The sequence below is a fragment of the Budorcas taxicolor genome, chromosome 12 (assembly GCF_023091745.1).
Source record: "Budorcas taxicolor isolate Tak-1 chromosome 12, Takin1.1, whole genome shotgun sequence".
NCBI classification, from domain to species: domain Eukaryota; kingdom Metazoa; phylum Chordata; class Mammalia; order Artiodactyla; family Bovidae; genus Budorcas; species Budorcas taxicolor.
Genome location: NC_068921.1, coordinates 12,228,250 through 12,254,979, shown reverse-complemented (window position 1 = coordinate 12,254,979; position 26,730 = coordinate 12,228,250). Strand labels below are relative to the sequence as shown.

Here is a 26,730-nt window from a genome sequence, read left to right as displayed (position 1 = left end):
GAATTATCTGTCACCATGAAAAAACAGTGAGATGAATATTTATAAGTTGATAGAAGTCCAGAATATATTAATTGAAGTTGCAAGACAGTATATATAATATGATCCCACTTGTGATTTAAAAAACAAGAAAAAAATACATAAATGTTTGTTTACACGTTGAAAATTTCCAGAAGGAAACACAAGAATCAGTTAACAGAGTTTACCTCTGTGGGGGTATGATCAGGTATCTGGGGCAGGGCAAGGAATAAGCTTCATAGTTCTTTAAATCTGAAGCTTTCCCAGGAGTACACACTATTACTTTATAAATAAAAGAGTGAAATTTTAAGAAACACCGAGTGAGGAATTTTTGGAGACCAAAATGTTCACATTGCCACGTAGATCACCATCTAGTTACAGAAAGAAAGCTGTACTGAAAGTGCAATGATTTGTCAGTCAGTATCTTAAACAATGGTGATCAAACTTAGCATCCTACAGTGGGAGAATCTGAGTATTTTAGATTTCCAGCTATTAAAAACGTAATCCTTTGTGGATGAAGCACATGAGTACATTTAAAGAAATCCATTTTATTTACGTAATTCCAAAGACTCAGTTTATTTCTGATTATAAGTGGGAAAAAAATACCATGCTTGCTTCTTCTCTGTCATATCTAAATGACAATAGGAGAACTGACTTTGTTTGACAGAGCATGGATTTAAAAACATATTTTTGAGTGAATTTTGTATTTGGAGGATTGTTGCAATGCAGATAATAAGAAACAGAAAAGAATGTTTTTGTATGCTTATTATTTTAAAGACAGTTTAAAACTGGCTATGCAGAAATCTCAGAAATTGAGTTGCTTTAGGTAACCAAATGTATTGGTTAGCTAAAGATTTATTTCTTGAAGATAATATAAATTGTTCAGATGAAACTCTCCCTACCATTCTAGAAAGCAAATTTTCAATTTATATCCCTGGTGGCTCAGATGGTAAAGTGTCTGCCTACAATGTGGGAGACCTGGGTTCGATCCCTGGGTTGGGAAGATCTCCTGGAGAAGGAAATGGCATCCCACTCCAGTATTCTTGCCTGGAAAATCCCATGGACGGGGGAACCTGGTAGGCTACAGTCCATGGGGTCACAAAGAGTCGGACACGACTGAGCAACATTTACTTACTTTATTTACTTACCATTTATAAAATATTTAACATGCTATAAATATGTATGGTAGTATTCTATACTTTCATGTTTTTTCTTTTTTATTAATCCAACTGATTATGATAAGCATCCACCTTTTACGATGCTGTAATACATTGGCACCTTCAGAGTCTGTGATGAAGATATAAGGACGTTAGTCCTTTCTCTAAGTTGCTTCAGACTGTCTATTGAGATTTTATCTGAGTTTCATATTTTTTCTTCTCTGTCACTTCCTGGCAGTTAATATTCCTTATTGTTTGTTCATAACCAGATCCTATCAGTTCCTTGCTTAAAGCAGTTTGGTCCTGTCACACCCAGAATAAAATCCATGAACGTGGCCTTGAACATGGCCACTACACTCTACAGGACCCAACGTTGTCAACCTCTTCTCCTTTCTTCTTTCCCTTGCTTGCAAGAGTCCAGCCACAGAGACCTTGTCCTCTTAAAAATAGACCAAGTTCTTTCCAGCCCCAGAACCTTTGTACTTGTTATTTCCTCTGCTTGAAATGACCTTTTCCCAGATCTGTATGTTCCTGCCACCTCATCATTCTGATGATGAACTCTCAGAATACTCTGTAGTCACTCGTCACACTTAAACCCTTTCCACATGAACCCTGTTGTGATATACATAAGGTAATCTTCAGAGCACCTATTGCTCTCTGAATTTGCCTAATTAATTTCCTTGTTTTCATGTTTATTGTCTGTCTTCTCCACTAGAATGTAACTATTTTGCTTATCTCTGGCACCTAAAAACAGTTACTAAGTTGTGTCTGACTCTTTGTGACCCCATGGACTTTATGTAGCCTGCCATGCTCCACAGCCCATGGGATTCCCCAGGCAAGAATACTGGAGTGGGTTGCCATTTCCTTTCCAGTAGTCTTCCTGACCCAGGGATCGAACCCACGTCTCCTTTATTGCCAGGCGGATTCTTTACACTAGTAACACCTTGGAAGCCTGTCATGCCTATGTTCATATCTATTTAATCATGTATAGTAATTTTTACGAAGATGATATACCATGCATATAAAGTTTTACAGGTTGCCTTTCTTAAAACTTTTAGTGTCTGTACAGTATTTCATCAAGTAGATATGACATTATTTATTTAACATTCCCATTTTATCAACATTTCCATATTATTGATCATTCAGGTTTTGTCTAAGTTTTCACTGTTATAAATCTCACTTATATAATTATTATATAACTATTAGATTTCACTGTTATAAATAACTCGAGGTGAATGTCTCTCCACTTAGATCTTATTATCTTGGATGATTTTTTAAAACTTGAATGCTGGAAGTATAATTAAAGAGTCTAGACATTTTCAAGAGTCTTGATATACATTTGTCACAAAATTGCTTTCCACGTGTGTTCCAACTCATGCTGTCATCCGTATGCACTGAGTAATTGTCTCATGGATTCTTGTCAATATTGAGTATTTATTTCTATGTATGTACTTTGCCAAATCGATAGGCTTTAATTTGTTTTAAGAAGTACTAACTGGGTTAAATCATTTTTATTTTTGGTTATTGCTTATGTAAGATGTCAACAAATTGAGTGGATATGGAAAAGGAGAGAGATACTGATAAAATAAATTACGATCTGCCAAGAAAATGTTGATGTTTACACCATGTTTGTTTATGTAAATACTATAACATACTCACTTGTTAATATGCAGGTAACAAATATTTTTAATGCACATCCTTTGCTGAATGGATTATAGGAACTTTTTGAAAAGAAAAATAAGCTAAAGAACAGAAATGTGAAAATGTATATGGCTGATATTATAACACTTATGGAGAAATAAAGAGTTTAAGATTTTTTTACTAGCACATTAACTTTCATTTGTGTTAGAAGATAAAAGAACCCAAAAAAGCTGATATTTTAGATATTCTAACCCTTCAAAAACCTATTACTCTACTTTTTTTTTCTTACTTTACTTGACATTCTTATCATGAATTCTGCTTATTGTCCTGTGACTCCAAAGAGCTAGAGAGGAAGACTTTTAAGTCATTATACATTGCTTGCATTTCTCAAATATTACAAATAACTTTTGATTAGGTTTTTATGTCTGACTGATGGGAGACACTCTATATAGCCATAACTGGGGGAATAGAAAGCCAGGATGGGGAACTTCAAATGATTTTTTTTTTACCTTTTTCTAAGCCATCAACTCATCACATTAGAATCTTGTTACTTTGACACGATAATGTCAAGTTCCTTAATAAACAATATACATATTTAATGTTACATATGAAATGCACTTTAAACAATTATATAATATTTTAATGTATTCTGCTTTGTTTCGAATAATTCTTTTTTTTAAATTTTATTTTTACTTTATTTTACTTTACAGTACTGTATTGGTTTCGACATACATTGACCTGAATCCACCACGGGTGTACATGTGATCCCAACATGAACCCCCCTCCCACCTCCCTCCCTACAACATCCCTCTGGGTCATCCCCATGCACCAGAAAACAGTTGCTTGCTTTTTGAGAATAATTGAATTCTGGTATCTGCTCCAAATCCTTTGCAGCCGTCTTGTTCTTGTCTCATCTCACGTTCAGTCGTGTCTGACTCTTTGCGACCCCATGGACTGTAGCCCACCAGGCTCCTCTGTCCATATGTCCTAATTGTCACTTGCACAGTTGGAGAAGGTCTGTGTTTACTCTGACCTCTGTATTAGTCTGGAGAAGGCAATGGCACCCCACTCCAGTACTCTTGCCTGGAAAATCCCATGGACGGAGGAGCCTGGTAGGCTGCAGTCCAGGGGGTTGCTAAGAGTCAGACATGAGTGAGCGACTTTACTTTAGCTTTTCACTTTAATGCATTGGAGAAGGAAATGGCAACCCACTCCAGTGTTCTTGCCTGGAGAATCCCAGGGACGGGGGAGCCTGGTGGGCTGCCGTCTATGGGGTCACACAGAGTTGGACACGACTGAAGTGACTTAGCAGCAGCAGCAGCTGTATTAATCAGAACTCAGGCCTTGGCCTCTTACCATATTGCCATCTTGCTCAGGCCAACTCTTATCTATGTGTATGTTAACTGTTGGACAGATTTATTTAAATTCAGTTAAGAAGAATCAAGGGAGATAAAAATAACTTTCATTGAGGAGACTACTGTTGTGCTAGGCACTTTTTATATGACTGCATTTAATCCTCAAAACATCCTTAGGATGGAGTTGGCTTCCACACCTTATAGGTGAAGTAAGAGTCTTACCAGTTGTATGATAAACAAAGCAGTGGTAGAATTTGAACCAGGATTTGTCCAGTTCTTAAGTTTAGCTTCTTTCTCTCATATGCTGCTGCTAAGTTGCATCAGTCATGTCCGACTCTGTGCGACCCCATGGACGGCAGCCCACCAGGCTCCCCCGTCCCTGGTATTCTCCAGGCAAGAACACTGGAGTGGGTTGCCATTTCCTTCTCCAGTGCATGAAAGTGAAAGGTGAAAGTGAAGTCGCTCAGTCAAGGTGAAAGTGAAGTCGCTCAGTCGTGTCTGACTCTTAGCGACCCCAGGGACTGCAGCCCACCAGGCTCCTCGTCCGTGGGATTTTCCATATGCTACTTCTCTTGAGAAAGCATTGATGATCATGAAGCTGCTGCTGCTGCTGCTGATGTTGATAATGACAATGACAACAACTACTACAGGATAATAGTATTTGTAATAATAACAGCTAATTTTTTTTTTTTAAAGAAAGTAACATGAAAAATTTTCAAAGGTTTATTTATTTATTTTTTTATTTTGGCTGGGTTTTCATTGCTGCATGCAGAATTTCTCTAGTTTCGCAGAGCACAGTCTGCTGTTGGTTGCAATTACATGGTTTTCTCGTTGTGGTCGCTTCTCTTGTTGGGGTGCACCAGCTCTGGTGTGCACAGGCTTCTGTAGTTGTGGCGCATGGGCTTTGTTGCTCTGTGGCACGTGGGATCTTCCCAGACCAGGGATCAAACCGGTGTCTCTTGCATGGCAAGACAGATTTTTAACCACTGGACCACCAGGGAAGCCCCATAATTTTTTTTTTTCCTCAGGTTTGCTGGGTGTCAGAGGTTATCTTCCTTAATCTTTATCATAATCTATGAGATAAGCACCATCACTAGTATAGCTTTAGAGAGAAATGGGGGCTTACAGAGGAATGTGAGTAACCTTAATCATCCACACCAGGTGGTAGAGCAACCAAAAATCAGTCTGATTCTATTTTGATCATTTTAAGTAAAGAAGTCGAAACAGAATTTTTTTTTCCCCTTTGAATTCCTCAGTGACATTACACTGTAGCCATTTGAGTGTCTGAAACTCTTTAGAATCTATTTTCATTAGATCATGGCTATATTAATAATAATTGACATTTTAATAGGCTTGACAGCTTTAAGTTTTTTTCTAGTACTGCTTTGATTCATAAATAGTGACATCGTACAGCACCCCTTGAGGATATTCTCATTTAGTAAATGAGGACACAGACATCCAGATTAATTGTTTGCCTCAGGTCGTTCATCAAATCAGAAGCAAATCTAGAACAGGGCTTAGACAGTTTTTGATTTTAGGTCATGCAGCTGCTTTTATCTTGAAATACTTTGTGTCCATGTACTAGGTTGTTAAAGCTGCTATATGGGATGGTTTTGTCCAGAAGGATCTTTATGCATTTTTTCAGACTTCTATTTGAGAAATTAGGTCTCTGGAAATTCAGTAGCTTGAAGGGCAGGAAGAGATCCTTATGGGTGATCTTGATCTAATTTCTATACTGAGGAGTGATCACCAGTATTCATTCCATGTGAAATATATATATGCTGTTCCCTTCTTTATTTTTTAAAAATGATTAGAAAAGTTATACCACAATTATTTTATTTTAAAATCTATATAGAAAAATTTTGAAACATGTAGACTAAATCTCTCATGCTGACAGTTAAACTTGTTCAGTTCTGTTTTCATATCAAGTGTAAGCACAGATAAGTATTATTCTTCATATAAAAATTCTTTATAAACTTACATAGCAACATCTTTTAACTGAATGGTTACATTTTTATTCCATAAACACTAAAAGCCTGCTGTGAGCCAGTTTTGCACCAATATGACAAAAACCGGAGTTCTCACCCCTTAAAGGCCTAAGAATCCTACTTGGAAGATGAAACAGTTACATGAGAAAGTGGAGGTTGCTCAGTCGTGTCTGACTCTTTGCGACCCCATGGACTGTACCCCGCTAGGCTCCTTTGTCCATAGGAATTCCCCACTGAAGTGGGGAAACCAACCTGGTACATATTCCTAGATGGTAAATCACAGGAGTGGGTCAGAGGATTGAACTGGGGTCTCCTGCGTTGCAGGCAGGTTTTTTTTTACCATTTGATCCACCAGGGAAGACACCTTTTCACTTTTTTTGCTTCAGCTCACAAGAGAGAACCAGTGGAAGAGGACTGAAGGGAAGAAGAACACGACGATCAAGAAAAAGCTTGATTTGTGGCATTTTGATTTTTGGTGTTTTCAAGTGAGCAGTTTCAGTAAAATGAGGGTGATGGAAGCTTATTAGAGGCAGTCAGTATGTGGACTGTTTTCAAGAGGCTTGAAAATAGGAAATTCCCTGGCAGTCCAGAAGTTAGGACTTGGTGCTTTGCACTGCTGAGGGCCGGGGAACAAAGATCCCACCAGCTGCCCGGTGGAAGCTTGTAAATAAAGGAGAGGAAAATGAGAGTATATTAAGAGGCTCGGAAGACTGTAGAGTTTCTTAAAGTACAGACGTATGTGTAGAAGAGAAGGAATGTGAAAACGCAAAGGTATGGTATAGTTGATAGAGGGCTTCCTGGGTGGCGCCAGTGGTGGAGAACCTGCCTGCCGATGCCGGAGATGCAAGAGATGTAGGTTTGATCCCTGAGTTGGGAAGATCCCCTGGAGGGGGAAATGGCAACCCACTCCAGTATTCTTGCCTGAAAAACTCCATGGACACAGGAGCCTAGTGGACTCCTTAGTCCATGGGGTCACAAAGAGTCAGACACAACTGAGAGAGAGAGAGAGTTGATGGAAGATTTTGGAGGAAGGAAGAGAGAATGCCACTAAGCTCAGAGTACAGAGTTAGCCTTGGAAGAGAAGGAGGAGTGACACTTAGTCAAAGACAAAGCTGCTCCTCCTCATCATCTAAACATGCTCAAGTATTTGCATTGTTAAAAAAAGATGACTTCTGCTACACTGTCCCCAGCTCCACCTCCCATTATAGTACCCAGTCACTCCCTTGTCTTCTTCATGGCCAGTTATTTTGTAGAATGTTGCTTAGTATGGTTTGTCTGATGTTTGCTCATGATTTGATCAAGATCCTGCATATTTTAAAAATGTAGCAATGCAGTAGAAGAGATGTGGCCTTTGGGGGAGCTTCATATAAGAAATTTAGTGCTTGAAATTGATACAGCTCATTGCATGCGTGCTAAGTCGCTTCAGTCCTGTCCGACTCTTTGCAACTTGGTAGTAGCCCGCCAGGCTCCTCTGTCCATGGGGATTCTCCAGGCAAGAATACTGGAGTGGGTTGCCATGCCCTCCTCTAGGGGATCTTCCTGACTCAGGGATTGAACCTTCATCTCTTATGTCTCCTGCATTGGCAGGCAGGCATTTTACTGCTGGTACCACCTGGGGAGCCTGACCCATGTCATTACTGTGTATTAACTGAGCACTTGGTTAAGGTTGTATCTGCCACGTTCCTTCACTGTTGTGTTATTTTTTCCCTTTGTCACTTAAAAATACCTTGTGAGGGGAGATAGTTTTGAGCTTTTGCAAATATCCTGTTTTTCATCATACTCTTACCCACTAATTTTACCATTCATTGATGATTCTGGCTTCAGCAATTATTACTACAGTGTGTGCCAACTTGTGACTTTGTGTTTGTATCGTTTTTTCCGAGTTAGAGGTTCTTAACTTGAGGTCTCTATTATATACAGATAGCTGTGTGCATTTTACTCTGGAGAAGAGGTGTGGCACTTATCAGGTTTTCAAGAGGCCTTTTTCCATCCATTACTACTTTTTCAAGTTACGATCACAGCACCTACCTCCACAAAGAGTCGGGCACCGCTAAAGCAACTTAGTCCACACCTCTATTAGGGTGGATGAAAGGATTCCTTTGTGCTTTCCTTCTGATCTCTCTGTAGCTTATTCCACCTTTCCTCTGGAAAGGTGTAGTGCATACCTGACCAAAGTCTCCTGGAGTAAATAAAAGCAGATCTGCTGTGCCTGTTCTTGTCCTATGTCGTCAAGACTTTTTCTTCCCTGACCTGCAGTTGGGAAACCACTATATTTTGATTTACATATTTCTAGTTTTGTCTCTGAGAACATGTATTTTCATCTCTATGAAGTGTTTAAAAGTTAAATACAGTATTTAGTCTGTTTTAAAACTAAGATTGTTAAAAAGTTTATTAGCTTCTTAAATACAATATTGACACAAGTTGTGATAACTTAATTTCTTTCTTTTTTCTTAGATTGAGATATAGCTGAGTTTCTTTTTATTAGGAGCTGTGTTTTCTTGGAGTAAATAGATTCTTCTGAAAGAAAGCTTAATTGAGGCCTTAGCTGAAACATGAAATTTTATAAGAAGTAGTTTATGTGTTATTTTTAATGTTCTGGAAGCCATTTCTATGGATTTGCCCTTTTATCAACTAGCAAAAATAAGATTCTTTTTTTTTTTTTTAGGTTCTTTAGGAGCTACTAAGTCACTTCTGTCCATGCATTTTAAAAAATAAAGCTGCTACCACAAGATGGTCAGATTTATTCATGATTTGATCTTACTTTTAAAATAGGATGAGTCTTAATTGTAGTTTTCATAGAAGTTAATTTTTTATGATTAGTACATAGATATTTGAAATGAATTCTGTAATACAATGCAAAATTCAGCAGCTTATTAAAAGGAGACTTGCTTAAGCAGTGCCTGTTTTTTGTGTCCCCGCCACCCCCCACCCCAAGTTGGAAAGTCAATGCTTTGCTATTTTAGAAATTTTTTGGATATTTAGTCTCTTAAAAAAAAAAAAACAGAGATAGTCTTTTTCTTCGCTTCATCTGAAGGATTGTTTGGAGGCTAATTTTTCAGATTGGTTGAGGGCTAATTACTATAGGGAAAATTAAATTTTAAGCAAAGGGGATTGGTATAGAACACATTTTTTCTAGTTAAGCAGTGTGGTATGTTTAAGCATGGGGAAATCACAACCAGTTCAGTGTTGCAAGAATATCGCGTGTCAGGCAACTGGTATCAGAGTAAGTACTGGAACGATAAATGCCGTATTGTGATAGACATAAACACTACCTTAAGGAGCAGGTCGTGCAGCCACAGAAGGTAGAGCACTCATCCTGGAAGGCTTGGAAAAGGCGGAGAGGAATGTTCTACCCGTTTTGAACAACTTGCTGGAGAACAGGGAGATGCAGCTTGAGGATGGACTTAGTAAGGAGAAGATCCGAGAGGTAAGAAGATCCTGAACTAGAGGAGTGGTAGAAGGGATGAATTCCAGAAATACTAAAAAAACATCATCAGGACATAGCGATAAATTGGAGGTAGGAGGTGAGATAGGAATCTAGGACCTGTCATGGGAAAATAGTGCTCGCACCATAAATAGAAAGATAAGAGAAAGAATATTTGGAGGAAAATCTGATGTGTTCAGTATTGTACAGTAGAGCCTGAGGTGCTTCTAGAGTCTGGTTGGAGGCATTCATATAATAGGAGTGTATGATGGAGCTTGGGGGAGCCTGAGGTTGAGAATGGTTAGCATCCCAGTGATGGTTGCAACTATGTGATTAAGTATGATGCTCAGACCAGACCCTCTAGAGTAAGAAGAGCTTGGGTTAAAGATGTAAGTCTGGCAGCCTACATGGGATGGGCAAACAGAAAAGAGAAAGTTTTTTTTTTTTTTTTTAAAAGAAAATATAGGGCTGTAAAGATCAAAAACAGACTTTTTAAGGAGAGAGTGATAATGTAAATTTTACAGCATTAATCTTAATGATATTGTTCAGTACACAGCAGAAATGTCATTGAGATTTTCTTTTTTTTTTCAAACCAGATTTTCAAGGATTTTGACCAAAAAATAGATTTTTCTATCTTGTTCAGCATCTATCAGTTAAAGGATTTTTCCCCCCACATCTTTAGTACTTTACTTTTTTAAAAAATTATATTTTTCCTGTTTCTTTCCATTTGGAGTCTACTTTATTTCCTTTTTTTCTCTATTTCTAATTTTCCTAAACTTGGAAACCTAGGAGTATGATTACGGTCAGTCTGCTATAGCCAAGTGGAAAACCTGACTCTTTTTCTGTTTTGGTAAATCTGTGATGTTGTCGGCGTGGAACACGACACTAAATCTGAATCCATTGTGATGGTGACTCATTTAAAACCTTACAGTCTCTGCATATTCTCACCTAGTTTATCTGATCTCCATAAGAATCTTGATAGAGCAGATTGTAATCTTCATTTTTTGTTTCTAGTTAAGGAATCTGCTTCCTTGATTGCATTACTGATCCGAAAATAGCTCTTGGTTTTCTGTTTCATTGGGGATATATCTAAAATGTTACAGCTGAAAGGAGCCTTAGAGACCACTGCTTCTAATCTCTTCATTTTACAAATGGGGAAACAGGCCTCAAGAGAGAAAAATCACCTGGTCAAGATCCTATTGGTGGAAATAAGCAAAACCAAGATCTGGAGCCCAGCTTTTCAGACTCCTGGTCCCTATAATAAGGAGGCCTAGTTTCCTCTGCATTACTGAACAAGTAAAATCAGACCACGCTCCACTATATTTGATGTTGCTTTTGTCTCTTGGAAATAGTGTGCAGTTCGTGCAGCCACAGAAGGAAGAACACTCATCCTGGAAGGCTTGGAAAAGGCGGAGAGGAATGTTCTGCCGGTTTTGAACAACTTGCTGGAGAACAGGGAGATGCAGCTTGAGGATGGACGCTTCCTGATGTCTGCCGAGCGTTACGACAAACTTCTCCAAGTAAGAAAAGAAACACGTCACCTCTGCGTCTGAGCTGTGAGCCGCGGGCCATGCCGTCTGTGGTATAAGGCATGATTGTATGAGAACAAGGACGGTTGTTCGAAGGGCAGCTGTCTTGGGCAGTTGGCTGAAGCCAGTTGTGCGTTTGCAGTTTTGTATGGCTCTTCTGTTTGCAGACCATGTGAGAGGACTTCCCAGAGTTTTACTTTGTTTGTCTCTCTAATCACTATTTTTCTATTTTTTTTCTTCTTTTACTTCTTTCCTTTCCCCTCCTTTTCTATCTCCCTCTTTCCTTCTCTTCCTTCCCTCAACAAGCCTAATAGCTTCTAGACTGCGCTAGGCACCAGAAAGACAGAGTTGAATAAAATCCACTTGTTGGTTCAAGAAGCTCGAAGTTCAGTAGATATGGACAGAAACAAATGAAATATTTAAAGATACCCTGAAGGTCCAAGCTACCGGCATCTCATACCGGAGCTGTTGTAAGAGCTTTGTCTCTGGACCCCCTGGTTCCCTCCTGGGCAGTCAGTGATCAGTTTAAAACACAAGGCAGAACAGGCCATTCCTCTGCTGTAAACCTCCAACGCTTTTCTGTTCTACTCAGAATAAAATCTAAAGTCCTTACAGTGGAATACAGGATATCTGGTGATCTGAGCCATCACTGCCTCTTTGACCTTATCTCCTTCTTCCCTTCTCCCCTTTCATTCCGCTCCACCTGCCAGCATGCTCTTTACCATTAACTACTCGAAACGCATTCTCCTGTCTCATCAGTGCTTTGCACAGGCACCTTGCTCTTCCAGAGTGGTTTTCTCCCAGACATCTGCCAGACTCATTCCTCTACCTCTTTCAAGTCTTTGCTCAGATGTAACACAGGCATGCCTTTTTACATTGTGCTTTGCTCTAGTGTTGCTTTGCAGATATGGCGTTATTTACAAATCAAGGGTTGGGGCAACTCTGCGTCAAACAAACCAGTGGGCACCATTTCTCTAACAGAGGTCGCTCATTTCATGTCTCTGTGTTGCATCTGGTAATTCTAACCACATTTCAAGCTTTCTCATTGGCATTTGTTATGGTAATTTGGGGTCACTGATCTTTGATGTGCAGTTATTTTGGGGTTGCTCAAACCAAACCCATATAAGATGGTGAACTTCATCAATAAATGTGTGTGTTCTGACTGCTCCAGACATCAGCTGCTCATCCCCCAATCTCTGTCCCTCTTCGCAGGCCTCCCTGTTCTCTAAGACATAACAACAGTGTTGAAATTAGGCCATCTTACAGTGACCTAATAATAATCCTACAGTGGCCTCTAAGTGTTCAAGTGAAAGGAGAAGTCACTCGTCTCTCACATTAAGTCACAAGCTAGAAATGATTATGCTTACTGAGGAAGGCATGTTGCAACCTGAGATACACCAAAAACTAGGCTTCTTACGCCAAACCGTTAGCCAGGTTTTTCATGCAAAGGAAAAGTTCTTGCGGGAAAGTAAAAATGCTACTCCAGTGAACACACAAATGGTAAGAAAGAGAAACAGCCCTATTTTGCTGAAGAAAGTTTTAGTAGTCTGGATAGAAGATGAAACCAGCCACAACATTCCCTTAAGTCGATGCCTAAACCGGAACAAGGCCCTAACTCTTCAGTTCAAGTCTGAGAAAGGTGAGGAAGCTGAAGTTAGCAGAGGTGGGTTCCTGAGGTTTAAGGAAAGAAGCCGTGTCCATAACTTAAAAGTGCAAGGTGAAGCCCGACTGCTGATACAGAAACTGTCGTCAGTTACCTATAAGATCTAGCTCAGATCAGTAATGAAGGTGGCTACACTGAGCATCAGAGTTTCTATGTAGATGAAACAGCCTTCTAGTGGAAGAAGATGCCATCTAGAACTTTTATAGCTAGAGAGGAGAAGTCGATGTCTGTCTTTAGAGCTTCAAAGGACAGGCTGACTCTCTTGTTAGGGGCTAATGCAGCTGGTGACTATAAGTGGAAGCTAGTGTTCCTTTGCCAGTTTGAAAATCATATGGCCTCTAAGAATTATGCTGCATCTAATCTACCTGGGCTCCACAAATGGAACAACAAAGCCTGGATGACAGCAGATCTGTTTCCAGCAGGGTTTATTGTTAAGCTCACTGTTGAGATCTACTTCTCAGAAAAAAAATAGCTTTCAGAATATTACTGTTCATAGACAGTGCACCTGGTTGTCCAAGAGCTCCGATGGAGATTAACAATGAAATTCGTGTTCACAGCATTCGGTCTGCAGCCCATGGGTCAAGGAGTAATTTCGACTTTCAAGTCTAATTTTTTAAGAAATGCATTTTGTAAGGCTCTAGCTGCCACAGTAACTCCTTTTGAAAGATTTGGGCAAAGTAAATTGAAAAACCTTCTGGAAAGGATTTACTGTTACAGATGCCACATTAAGGAGACACTTATGGTTCATAGTGAATCTGACATAGTGAACACAGCTGAGTGACTGAACTGACTGATGGTTCATAGGAAGAGGTCAAAATATCAAGATTCATAGGAGATTGGAAGGGGCTTTCCCTGACAGTCCAGTGTCTGGGATTTCGCACTCCCAGGGCAAGGGATGTGGGTTTGATCCCTGGTCAGGGAACTGGATCCCATGTGCCATAACTGGGGATCCTGCATGTCACAAGTGAAAGATCCCACATGCTTCAGCTAAGACCCAGTGCAGCCAAATGAATTAATGAATACACAGATATTTTTCAAAAGAAGAAGAAAGTGAAAAACTCCCAGTAGTTTGATAAAAAAAAAAAAAAAAACAACTTGATATGAACTCTCATGGATGACTTTGAGAGGGTCAGGACTTCAGGGAAAGAAGTAACTGCAGACATGATAGAAAGAGCATGAAAACCAGAATTAGAAGTGGACCCTAAAGATGTGACTGAATTGGTGCACTCTTATGATAAAACTTTTAACAGATGAGGAGTTGCTGCTTATGGATGAGCAAGGAACATGGTTTCTTGAGATGAAATCTACTCCTGGTGAAGATGCCGTGAAAGTTGTCGAAATGATAACATAGGATTTAGAATTTCAAACGTAAACCTAGTTGATAAAGCTGAAGCAGAGCTTGAGAGGATTGACTCCAAATTGGAAAGTTCTCCCATGGGTAAAGTACTATCAAACAGCATCTCATGCTATGGAGAAATCGTTCGTGAAAGGGTCAATTGACGCAGCAGACTTCATGGTGGCCTTTTGTTGTTGCTCAGTTGCTTAGTTGTGTCCGACTCTGCAACCCCATGGACTGCAGCTCGCCAGGCTTCCCTGTCCTTCACCATCTCCTGGAGCTCGCTCAAACTCATGTCCATCGAGTCGGTGATGCCATCCAACCATCTCTTCCTCTGTCGTCCCCTTCTCTTCCTGCCTTCGATCTTTCCCAGCATCAAGGTCTTTTCCAGTGAGTCGGCTGTTCGCATCAGGTGGCCCAAGTGTTGGAGCTTCAGCTTCAGCATCAGTCCTTCCACTGAATATTCAGGGTTGATTTCCTTTAAGATTGACTGGTTGGATCTCCTTGTAGTCCAAGGGACTCTCAAGAGTCTTCTCCAACACCACAGTTCAAAAGCATCAGTTCTTTGGTGCTAAGCCTTCTTTATGGTCCAGCACTCACATCCATATGTAACTGCTGGAAAAACCGTAGCTTTGAGTAGACAGATCTTTGTTGGCCAAGGGTTTTAGGGAATTGCCACAGCCACCCCCACCTTCAGCAACCGCTCTCCTAGTCAGTCAGCAGCCATCAACGTTTAGACAAGACCCTCTACCAGCAAAAAGGCTACTATTCACTGACGTCTCAGAGGATGGTTAGCATTTGCTAGCAATAAAGTATTTTTAAGTTAAGGTATGTGCAGTTTTTAGATGTAATGCTATTGCTTGCTTAATAGGCTACAGTGTAGTGTAAACATAACTTTTGTATGAACTGGAGATCCAGGGGAGTTGTGTGTCTCACTTCGTTGCAATCTGTGCTTTATTGTAGAAGTCTGGAACCGCACCTGTAACACCTCTGAGTTCCGCCTGTATTATCAGGGAAGACTGCCCTCACCCATTCATTAAATACTGCAACGTGCCTTCTGCCCCCATACTCCCTTGCTCTGCTCTGTTTTTTTTCCACAGAGTCATCTGATATTCTACTTGATTTACTTATGGTTTTAGTTCATTGTCTGCCTCCCTCTGTGTGTGTGTGTGTGTGTGTGTGTGTGAAGTCACTTCAGTCATGTTCAACTCGGTGCAATCCCATGGACTGTAGCCTGCTAGGCTCCTCTGTCCGTGGGATTCTCCAGTCAAGAATACTGAAGTGGGTTGCCATGCCCTTCTCCTGGGGATCTTCCCGACCCAGGGGTCCAACCTGGGTCTTCTGCACTGCAGGCAGATTCTTTACCCTCTGCTTCTGTCTACTAAATTATAACTTTCAGTAGGTTAGGGATTTTGTCACTGTTATTATCTCAAACTTCAGAACATTGCCTGGCACGGGGTAGGTGCTCAATGACTCTTTGTTAACAGTTAAGTGGAATGAAGTCTTTAAATGTTGTGATACAAGAAGGTATAAAGAGGGCAACAGCAAGGGACCGGGGTGGTGGGGATGGGGGTGGCTCTTCAAAGGCTGAAGAACAGTGAAGAGCCATTGGGAGGGTCAGGCAGAGAAGGAAGATAACAGGGCCAGTTACTTTTACAGGCATGGTCACATTTAACTTTCATAACAGCTGTAATAATGTCGGTGGTATTGTTTCCTCTTTACTGATGAGAAAATTGAGACTCAGGGTATAATAACAGGCTTTTGGTCACTTAGCTAGAATCTGCCCTGGAGTCGGCATTTGTGACTCCAAAGTCACATATTTCCTTTTGTCTCCAGTCTCAGCCCCACCATATCCCAGATGCAGGAATGTGGGCAAGTTATGTAACTCCTTTGAACGTCAGGAATTGTGTCTGTTTGGATTCTGGTGAAAATTAAATGAGAAAAATTTGTGGAAAGTGCTTACCATTATTAAATTTTTAAGAAATGTTGCTTATTACTATTGCTATAGCTTGGTAGAAATACGTCCGTAAACACATCTATCTATTGAAAGTCCCCGGACAGTCTTTGCCCTGCTGGTGGTCTGTCCTTCCAGAACTACTCTGTGTTGACATCTAGCTGGAATCAGTTTACTTTTCTTGCTCTCCTGACTATTCCTCTCTGTTGACCAAGTAGAGCGTAGAGATCTGATCCACATCGCCTTTGTGCCTCAATGCATTCTCTGTTTCTCCTTTCAATGTTAGTCTTCATTTTGCAAGCCGTCCCTGGTACCCTCTTCCTGATTCCACTTTACTCCCATCCTTGACAGTTTGGCTTCAAGAGGGTTCTCTAGTACATACAGTTTACTCAACCGTCAGGGCCTAAATCCCTTAGCTCGGCTCCTGCAAGTGTGTCTGTGTTGCCGTGCAGTAACTTGCGCTTTCTTATTCTTTTAGGATCATACAAAAACAGAATTGGATGCTTGGAAGATTGTCCGAGTTAGTGAAAATTTCCGAGTCATTGCCTTGGGCTTGCCAGTGCCCAGGTACTCTGGGAATCCATTAGATCCCCCACTGCGGTCTCGATTTCAAGCCAGAGATGTTTATTATCTGCCCTTCAAGGTAAGTAGGAACAGGGATAATTTATTTTTAAATTTTTATTTAATTTTAATTGAAATATAATTTATTTGCAATATTAGTTTCAGGTGTTCATCTTAGTGATTCCATATTTTCATAGATTATACTTCATTTAAAGTTATTATAAAATATTGGCTATGTTCTTTGTGGGCATCCCTGATAGTTCAGCTGGTAAAGAATCTGCCTGCAATACAGGAGACCCCGGTTCGATTCCTGGGTCAGGAAGATCCCCTGGAGAAAGGATAGGCTACCCACTCCAGTATTCTTGGACTTCCCTGGTGGCTCAGACAGTAAAGAACCCATATTCCTTGTGCTTGTAGCTCATTTGTTTTACACATAGTAGTTTGTACCTCTTCATTCCCTCCCCTGTCTTGCCCCTCTCTCCTTAAGGGTGGTTTATTTTTAAAACATCTCTCTTATTTATAATAAATTCAGTTACTATAAAAATGTTACTAAGTTTGTAGTTGTCCCCCTCAGTAGTTACTGGAAAGTAAAATGGATTCAAAGGTAAAGAATATCTCTGAAAACTAGGAAGAAAAAGTTACTTTTCTTTTAGAAAAATGACATGTATCAGAAAATGATTTTTTGCTATTGATTGCTTAGTGTTTACTTAATTAAAAGGTTGAATTATGTCTCTAAAGTATTTGCATTTAATATGTTACAGTCCTTATTAATTTGGTATATTTCTATGCTATTTTAGGACCAACTTAAACTGTTATATTCAGTTGGAGCCAATGTTCCTACTGAAAAGTAAGTATTTCAGCTATACATATAGATAGATCTATATGTGTGTGTGTATATATATATATGCTAGCTATGTATATATAAATCAATATTTATAACATTAACATAATTTACAATATTAACATATGCTATATGAAACATGTTATATTAAACATACAAATAATATGTTTACATATAAAATATATATATACACACATATAAAAATATGTATATTTGTGTGTATAAATAAATAGCTTATTATATATATATAAAATATGGATTCTTAACATTGAACTTGTTTTGCCCATTCATTGATCAACTGATTCATTCATTCATTCATTCATTCAGCAACCATTTGAAGAGCTTTTCACCGGCTGTGCTACATGTGCTAATGATAAAGTTAATAAGACATGAATTTTGATGACAGAATTTCAAGATCCAGTAGAGTAAAGTTTAAAGATATGTGTATACTTTTCTTTAGCATAGTGTGGTAAGGGCCATAATTTCAAAGTGTTGGGGTTGGAACTGTCCAAGTTCTTTGGAAAGGCATTGGCATTTGGCATAGATCTTAAAGAATGAGTAGGCTTTTGACTGGTAGAGAATGGAATAAAGGAATTCTAAGAAATTTTGTAAAGGCGTAGGTTATGAGTGTGATGCTTTATTCTTGAAAGTATGAAAAGCTCCCAGTGGCTAAAGTTTGGATTTGGACTGAGAAAGGTAGGAGGTGAGACTGACAGGGTAGTTTTGGGTCAGGTTGTATAAAACCTCACATATTGTGATGGATTTAAGAGATTAGGTACTGGGAGAATGGCACTGAAACATGTATAATATCATATATGAAACAAATCGCCAGTCCAGGTTCGATGTAGGATACAAGATGCTTGGGGCTGGTGCACTGGGATGACCCAGAGGGATGGTATGGGGAGGGAGGTGGGAAGGGGGTTCAGGATGGGGAACATTTTGTACACCCGTGGTGGATTCATATTGATGTATGGCAAAACCAATACAATATTGTAAAGTAATTAGCCTCCAATTAAAATAAATAAATTTAAATTAAAAAAAAAGAGATTAGGTACACTTACCTGTACCTAATAAGCTTCTGAGTGTTAAATGAAATATAATGTGGAGCTGTGTTCATCAAGAATTTAACAGTAGATGTCAACTTTTTAGATTAATTAAATTGGCCCAGCTATTTTGTCTTTAACAGATTTTATATAATGAAACTATTAGCATAAAATTTAATACCACTTCTTTTTTTCCCCTAGAGTGTCTCAGCTCTTATCCTTTGCCACCACTCTCTGTTCCCAAGAATCTTCTACCCTCGGACTTCCAGATTTTCCTTTAGATAGTCTACCAGCTGCAGTTCAAATCCTGGTATGTATCAAGTAATTTAATGACTGGTATATCCAAATGTGGCAAGGAACATTCAAAAGTTAATCCTTGGAGATTAATCATTTCTGTTTGTCTTGTCATATTCTTCTATAAATATTTCAAGGCCTGAGTTTAATTTGCTGTGCAGCCCAGCAAACCGTACAGAGACCAGTGATGTGTTCTGAGTTCTTAAAGAGCCTACAGCCTTGGGGTTGGGGAGGGGTAGGCGGGAAGGCAGATTTCCAGCTCAGGTGTAAGTTGGCTATAGGGAAGGAGGTGTTCCGCCTGATCGCAGAAGATCGGCTGCAGAGTACCTCGGGCCTCCGACTGGCTTCACCCTGAGGTAGGCGAGCTAGAGCTGTCACACTCTCGCGCCGTCAGTCCCTGGTTCGTGTTGTCCCCGGGGCCACATGTCCCCAGGCACTAGCTGGTCTCCCGCCCTGGGAGCCAGGCTGGCTCCAGGAACTCAAGGGCCGTCTTCTTTCAAAGCCCGGCAGCCAAGGAGGGAGACACAGGGAGGAGGAAGCGGATGTGGGGCTTGGTGGGGCGTAGACGTCCTCGGCTGCGCTTTCGTCAAGGTCATGACCGTGGCGTCTGGCGCGCTGGGAAGGCAGAGGGCACAGCGCAGGCGGAGGTGCTGACTCACCAGAGGGCTGGGTGTGTTTGGAGAATGGTAATAAATTGTGTCGCTAGAGCAAACGCGTGTGGTGAAGAGGAACGTGAGGGCCTTGTTGCCACAAGTGTTTTGGGTGGTGAGTGAGGTTGTCTGGATTTTATGCTGTGGAAGAAGTGGCCTGTTAGACATTATTAAGTAGATGGGATGTGGGACAGTCAGGTATCTGTAGGAGGAAGACACCTCTGTTGGCAGCAAGGTGGGGTGGGGGTGCATGGGGTGCACAGGAACACTGAGACAAGAGACTTATCTTTAATCTCGTGTTGCTTCTTATTTTTCTCATTTCCTGAGAGTCAGTGAGTTAGGTTTCCCATGAATCATTTACACTATTCTAAACACCTGGGGCGCCTTCCACGCGGCACTAGTGACAAAGAACAACCTGCCTGCCAGTGCAGGAGACACAAGAGAAACTGGTTTGATCTCTGGGTTAGGAAGGTCCACTGGAGGAGGGCACGGCAACCCATTCCAGTATTCTTGCCTGGAGGATTCCATGGACCGAAGAGCTTGGCAGGCTACAGTTCATAGGGTTGCAGAGTCAGACACAACTGAAGTGACTTTGCACATGCATGCATACCAACATGTGGAGCAACATTTTCCCTGCGTATTTTTCATGTCTTCTACTTTTAATTCTTACTGTTTTTTCCTTGGAACTTTTTACTTTGACAATTCTCAAATCCAAAAAAAAAACTAGTTCAAAAATAGCCAAACATGAAACGATAATCCCATTGAGTAGATTCACCAATTTTTAGCATTATTACTGCTTTTGTTTACACTTTCTCTTTTTTACCTAAACAATTCTGAAAGTAAATTGTAGTCAGTATTCTTAGAGAGAGAGAGAGAGGTCGCTCAGTCATGCCCGACTCTTTGCGACCCCATGGACTGTAGCCTACCAGGCTTCTCTATCCATGGGATTTTCCAGGCAATAGTCCTGGAGTGGATTGCCATTTCCTTCTCCAGGGGATCTTCCCAACCCAGGGATCGAACCCGGGTCTCCCACATTGTAGACAGACGCTTTACCATCTGAGCCACCAGGGAAGTCAACTACTTCACTATTCAGTTCTAAGAATTAGAACGTTCTTCTATTAATACATAACCAGGACACTTATTATCACACCCTCTGCATATCAACAGTAATTCCATAATGTCATCTAATAGGCAATTTATATTGAAATTTCTCTCAGTGCCCTAATTAAACAGACTTTTTAAAGTAAGGTAAACCCATTTGGGAAAGCAGTTTGGGGTGAAGAATTTGAGGATGAAAACACTTCCTTACTTTGTAGTTAGAACAGTGACTTATATGGGCTTCCCAGGTGGCGCTAGTGGTGAAGAACCTGTCTGCTGATGCAGGAGACAAAGAAGACGTAGGTTCAATCTCTGGGTGGGGGAGACCCCAGAGAAGGGAATGGCAAACCCACTCCAGTATTTCTGCCTGGAGAATTGCATGGACAGAGGAACAGGGTGGGCTACAGTCCTTGGGGTCACAGAGAGTTGGATACAACTGAAGCCCCCGAGCACGGACACTTTGTAACTTTGTAGTTGTTACAGTGAAGCCAGGAGTATGTGGATGAGGTCCACCCAGGTTAGGAGCAAGGGAAAAAGAGAAGGTACTTTGGGATGAGTGGGGTAGATAACTGTGCCAAACATGTAGTTTTTGGACATGCTGAATGGGAGTCTGTGGGACACCCATAGAGTCACATCTCACAGACAGTTGGGAGCTTAGATCTAGAGCTCAAGAGACGTGTCAAGAGTAGAGATGGAGACACACCCACAGCAGCTGAAAGATGAGGGTGCATGAGTTTACCAGGGAAAGGGTGCAGACCAGGAAGAGAAGAGGAAACTGCAGACATTTGCTTTTGTGGACTTCTGGAGAATATGGGAAACTTAATGGTTATTGTTTATGATGCAATTTTAATGTCACATGTACATTTCAGCTGCATTTTTGGTGTGATTGTAGATGTCCTTCATTCCCATGTGTTTTCCCTCCCAAATAGGATTCCTTTCCTATGATGTCAGTCCAACACACGCTCCAGTGGCTTTACCCATACACTGTGTTACTGGGCCATGAAGGGAAGATGGCTGTGGAAGGGGTTTTAAAAGTAAGTGTCTGCTTCACCTTCTTCCTTACCTTTCCCATGTTCTCTTCTTGTGCAGTCTTTTCCCTTCTTCTCATCTCTCTCTTACCCTTTTTTCCTACTTTTCTCTTTCTTTCTTTCCTGTGTCTTTTCTTCTCCTCTTTTCCAGACGTGCAGATACTGGCACGACAGTAATGGGGAGTAAATATTCCTTCTGCATTGATTAGCAGGCAGTCTACACTAGGGAAGAGCTTTTCTTCTCCCTGACATACTTATTTATTCATTTATATCAATATGGACTTATGGATCCCTATTTTATTCAGTGGGTTATAATTTTCTATCATTATTTATTTTCACGCTAACATTATCTCAGGTTTTGGCCACTTCAAGCTAATCATTGGTAGAGTCATTGACTCACCCCAAATAATTCCCTTTTATGAAGGACATTTTTGTTTTTCTTACACAGTTTGACTCAAGGCATATAGATTTCTAAGAAGCAGGTAGAATGTGAACACTTGGCAGTTGTAGTCCTGTGTACAGGCCCCAGGATTTGACATATGGAATGGTATTTTGGGACTTCCTTAATGGTCCAGGGGTTAGGGCTTCACACCCCCAATGCAGGGAAGTAAGATACCCACATGCTGCACTGTGTGGCAAAAAAAAAAAAAGAGATACTTGAACGGTATTTATTCTGCCTTATCCCAGAACATACACAGGGTCTTTGGGAGTATGGAAGTACTCTTTGCAGCTAGTATTAGTGAGAAGGGCTCAGAAGAGTGGAACAGTAGATTCTAACTACTTAAGTGGGATTTTATTTTGTATATCAGCTAGTCCAAGAAATAGTATTTTCATTGATTGGTGATGTCAATAATAATAGCAAAATAAAAATAACAAAAAGCTGTTTTCTCATAAATGCTAGAATGTATAGTTATTAGCAGCAGAATCTTAAGGAAAAACAAGAAGAAACAAAGGGGAAAATAATGGTCAATAAAGAGGCAAAGGAAAGTGGAGGAGGCAGAAGAGAGAGAAGCAGGCCTGAGAGTGGTGAAACAGCAGCCACTGATGAAAGGAAAGGAAGGGGTTTTCTGTGTGTGTGAGAAGGGGTGAGGGAGCGGGGATGGGAGAGAGGGGGAAATAGAAGGAGGTTAAAGAGATAATGGAGAACCATTTGGAAGTGGGGAAATTACTTCATAGGCTCAAGTAGTCAGGAAACTACCAGTCTGAGTGCATAGTTCACTCTGAGATGCAGGATTTTTTTTCCCTTGTGGCTGCACTCGGTCCTCTTGCTCCTGCTCAGGCTCCTCTAGTTGTGGCGAGCGGGGGCTGCTCTCTCTTGCAGTGCACAGGCTTCTCACTGTGGTGGCTTCTCTTGTTGCCCAGCACAGGCCCTCGGGCGCGTGGGCTTCAGGAGTCGCCACTTGAGAGCCTTAGAGCACTAGAGCTTCCGTAGTCGTGGTGCTCAGGCTTAGTTGCTCTGCAGCACGTGGACTCTTGCCACACCAGGGACCGAACCCATGACCTCTGGAATGGCAGGCAGATTCTTACCCACCGGGCCACCAGAGAAGTCCTAGAACTCACCTTTGGTTTAATTAACATCTGTGCTGCCTTGGCATCAGTCATTGAAATAGCATACCTAATGTCTGAGAAAAAAAGGCTGTATTTCCAGGTGAGCTCCCAGCTGCAGGTCAGCACAAAGTTCAGTGCTGTGGGAACAAGGGTACATAGAATAGAAGAAAATATCAGAGTTCTGGTAAAATGAAGCAATGTAAGCTTTTTTGTGACACAAGCAAGACAGGGTATTGATAAGTGTCTAGATAAGTCTGTTATGAACGAAGGTCTTCATTTTTACAAAGGTATCTGATGTGTTTCTGGTCTCCAGTTTCAGAATTAGTCGTACAAATTCTATAAAGTTATACAATGCCTTTAAGGAGTGGAGTTTTCTAAAGGAAATGGTCAATGTTGCTTCATTTTGTTTGGCCTTTATTTGGCCTTTATAATTAAGGGGAGCATAGAATACTGATTGAGAGTCCATATTACAAACAGAAATAATTTCAAATCTGATTGTAGAATTTAAAAAAATGGAAAGGGGAATTTTGTTACTTATGTAAGAGGAGAAAAAGTGATCGTCTTTTCTTGCCTTAATTTTGTGAAGAATTATATATCTGTTTTATTCCTCTGTTTCCTTTTTGATCAGCAATCTTTAAATTTCCTGTGCCAGCAAATGGTAACTCACCTTGCAACTTCAGTTCTTGAACTATTTTAGTGTATTCTAGCCTACTATTTTTATTCTACGGAAATATTTTAGTTTGCATTATTTATGAGGATGTAACAAGTATAGCAAGTGTTCAAGGCATTAGTGTTCCTTTCTGGAATATAAATGCTCTGACATCAACCCTATGTCAAGTTAAAACTGTCATTACTATGGGTGGAATAAAAGCATACTTTTAAGCTCATAAATGTATTGTTTTAGAATTTTATGGGTCTGAGTTCCAGATTCTAATGAATGTAATTACTTGGCTAAGGCTTTACTCCTTTTTTATTAAACTTCCCTTAAAATACAATGTAACTTTTTCTTTTTCTCCTTTTAATGAAATTAAGGAGTCAATGATTGTTAGTTGTCCACAACATGGAAGCACTTCCTATCAAATTGTGCGACACCAGGGGAATTTGCATATATAAACTGTGTAAAGTATAAAACTTATGTTTTCTATGGTAGCGCAAATAAAGTTTTTCTTAGGATGGAGAAAGGAATGATTGTCTTGGATACTTAAGACATTGAAATGAGGACATGAACTGGGCTGCTGTGTTTAAAATGTTGAAACTGAACATAATTTTCTTCCCCAGACTCTATTTTCTAGAATTGAATCATTCTGTTGAATAGGCAGTGATCTGTTCTTTCATTGGGTTTCAACTCTTTTGCTATAGTGATCATGTTCTCTAAGTATTGTAGGATTTGTGGGGAATAATTTCTGCCTATTTAATGCTAAAAATGAAGCCTTTCATAGTGAACATGCTGCTGTGAGATGGGCATAGGATTTAATTAATTCTTAATTAGTATTCTCATGTTTCATATACTTACTTGTGTTCTGTATGTGTTTTTTATATAATCAGCTGGGATTACAGAGTTTAACCTAGTGTTAGAACCTTGATCATTGGCCTACATGGAGAAAGAACCAGTGGTCCGGGCATTTTAAGTCCAGTCTGGCAAGATTGAGAACCTAAACTGTGGAAGGTGCTGTGTCAGATACCGTAGAAGATTGATTGTTATACTTTATCATAACCAGTTAAACTAACTATACAGGCAGTCAGCAGGATGGTGTCCAGGAGGTTCTATTTTTATCAATTTCAGGCAGCTGTTAACTTCTGTTGATTTAAGAAATCAACTGATAGGGGCCTTGTTTTACTTTAAGTATGTTTTCAAGAGTCACATCATCCTTTTCTAGGAAGTTGGAACCTTTGATTATCAGGAATTGTAGACTGCAAACTTCTGTCAGATCATTCCATTCCTTGGTATTTAGTAAATTTTATGGACTCTTTTCAGGTCACCTTTAGTAATTGGCTTAAGTAGAATGAATGGTATCTGCAAAAATAGGGGGAAAATATTCTCATTAGTTTTTTTGCCTTTATTTTTGTAACACTGAATGACTTTTAGTTTTAGTTAAGATGGGCATTTCCAGATATCCAACATTAATACTAAAATAAAAAGTAAATTATATGTTTTTCTGGTCATTTTATAGCGCTTTGAACTTGAGGATTCAAGAAGGTCTGTGCTTCCTGAGAAGATTGTGAGAGTGGAAAGGACGACCGAAAACAATGTCTTCCAAGCTTCTGTGACCATCCGGATTGCAGAAAAAGAGGTGACCATCAAGGTAATGAGTGAGTCAAGGTTTGTACTTTCTAAGATTGCCTGTATTAACCGCACAGGTTCTGGTTGGTACTGGACATTTTTTTGACCTAAATTGAGTTTATAATCTGTTCATTAGTCTTTGGTTCCATAGTGTCACATATATATGTCTGTATCTGTGTATTTACGTATCCAGTTGGAAACTTTGTAAAAAAATTTGTAAACTGGAAAAGTTCAGGAGAAACATAGGGATAGCTTTTCATCAAAAACCAGCCTCTAGGAAATCAAATAGAGTGTTTATTAATGAACGCATTTTGTGTTCTAAGTCCTTGATAAGAAATAGTTTGAAAATATGTTTTCAAACATATTTTAGCAACTAAAGATTTAGCAGCTAAGGATTGAGACCTAAGGACTTTAGCCCACATGACTCCTCTGTCCCTGGAATTCTCCAGGCAAGAATACTGAGGTGGATAGCTATGCTCTTCTCCAGGGGATCTTCCTGACCCAGGGATTGAACCCGGGTCTCCTGCATTGCAAATGGATTCTTTACTGTCTTAGGTACCAGAGAAGCCCAGAACTAAGGATTCCCCTTTTCAAATAAAATATCTGTCAGCTACAGGAAGCGGTTGAAAGAAGAGCTATTGTAGGTGAACAGTTTTTAGAGGAGGGAATGGTATTTGGTCACAGAGCTCCATCTGCTTTCTCTGCCTGCTTTTACCCTTTCTTTGAGGGTCCTGAGAATCCCAAGAGGTGATAGGAAACTGACACTAGAATACACCACTTGAAAAATACTGACTTAATTAAATAGTAAGTGAATGTAGCAAAGAGTAAATGCTTGCCTTCTTATGTTGCTGCTGCTGCTGCTAAGTCGCTTCAGTCGTGTCCGACCCTGTGCGACCCCATAGATGGCAGCTCACCAGGCTCCGCTGTCCCTGGGATTCTCCAGGCAAGAACACTGGAGTGGGTTGCCATTTTCTTCTCCAGTGCATGAAAGTGAAAAGTGAAAGTGAAGTCACTCAGTCGTGTCTGACTCTTCGTGACCCCATGGACTGCAGCCTACCACGCTCCCCCGTCCATGGGATTCTCCAGGCAAGAGTGCTGGAGTGGGGTGCCATTGCCTTTTCCCTTCTTATGTTAGGACAGAGCGGATTTTCATGATAGACTGTTTTGTTTGTTTTAATGTAATATTAATAATATTGGGTTGGCCAAAAAGTTTGTCCAGGTTTTTCCATAAGATGGTGCAGAAAAACCTGAGCAAACTTTTTGGCCAACCCAATACTCATTCATGTAATTGTGTTCATTCAGTGATCAAACAAAATATTGAATA

General features: G+C 40.2%; 1 protein-coding gene across 1 annotated transcript in view; it reads left to right on the top strand.

The window, feature by feature from the left end:
• VWA8 (von Willebrand factor A domain containing 8) overlaps window positions 1–26,730 on the top strand; it is a 373,132-nt gene that overhangs the window by 46,517 nt on the left and 299,885 nt on the right. Inside the window, exons 5-10 of the mRNA XM_052649893.1 lie at window positions 10,933–11,100; window positions 16,541–16,705; window positions 17,421–17,470; window positions 18,709–18,817; window positions 21,479–21,583; window positions 25,297–25,428. Of these exons, the coding sequence (XP_052505853.1) occupies window positions 10,933–11,100; window positions 16,541–16,705; window positions 17,421–17,470; window positions 18,709–18,817; window positions 21,479–21,583; window positions 25,297–25,428 (729 nt within the window). The remainder of the gene's footprint in view (window positions 1–10,932; window positions 11,101–16,540; window positions 16,706–17,420; window positions 17,471–18,708; window positions 18,818–21,478; window positions 21,584–25,296; window positions 25,429–26,730) is intronic.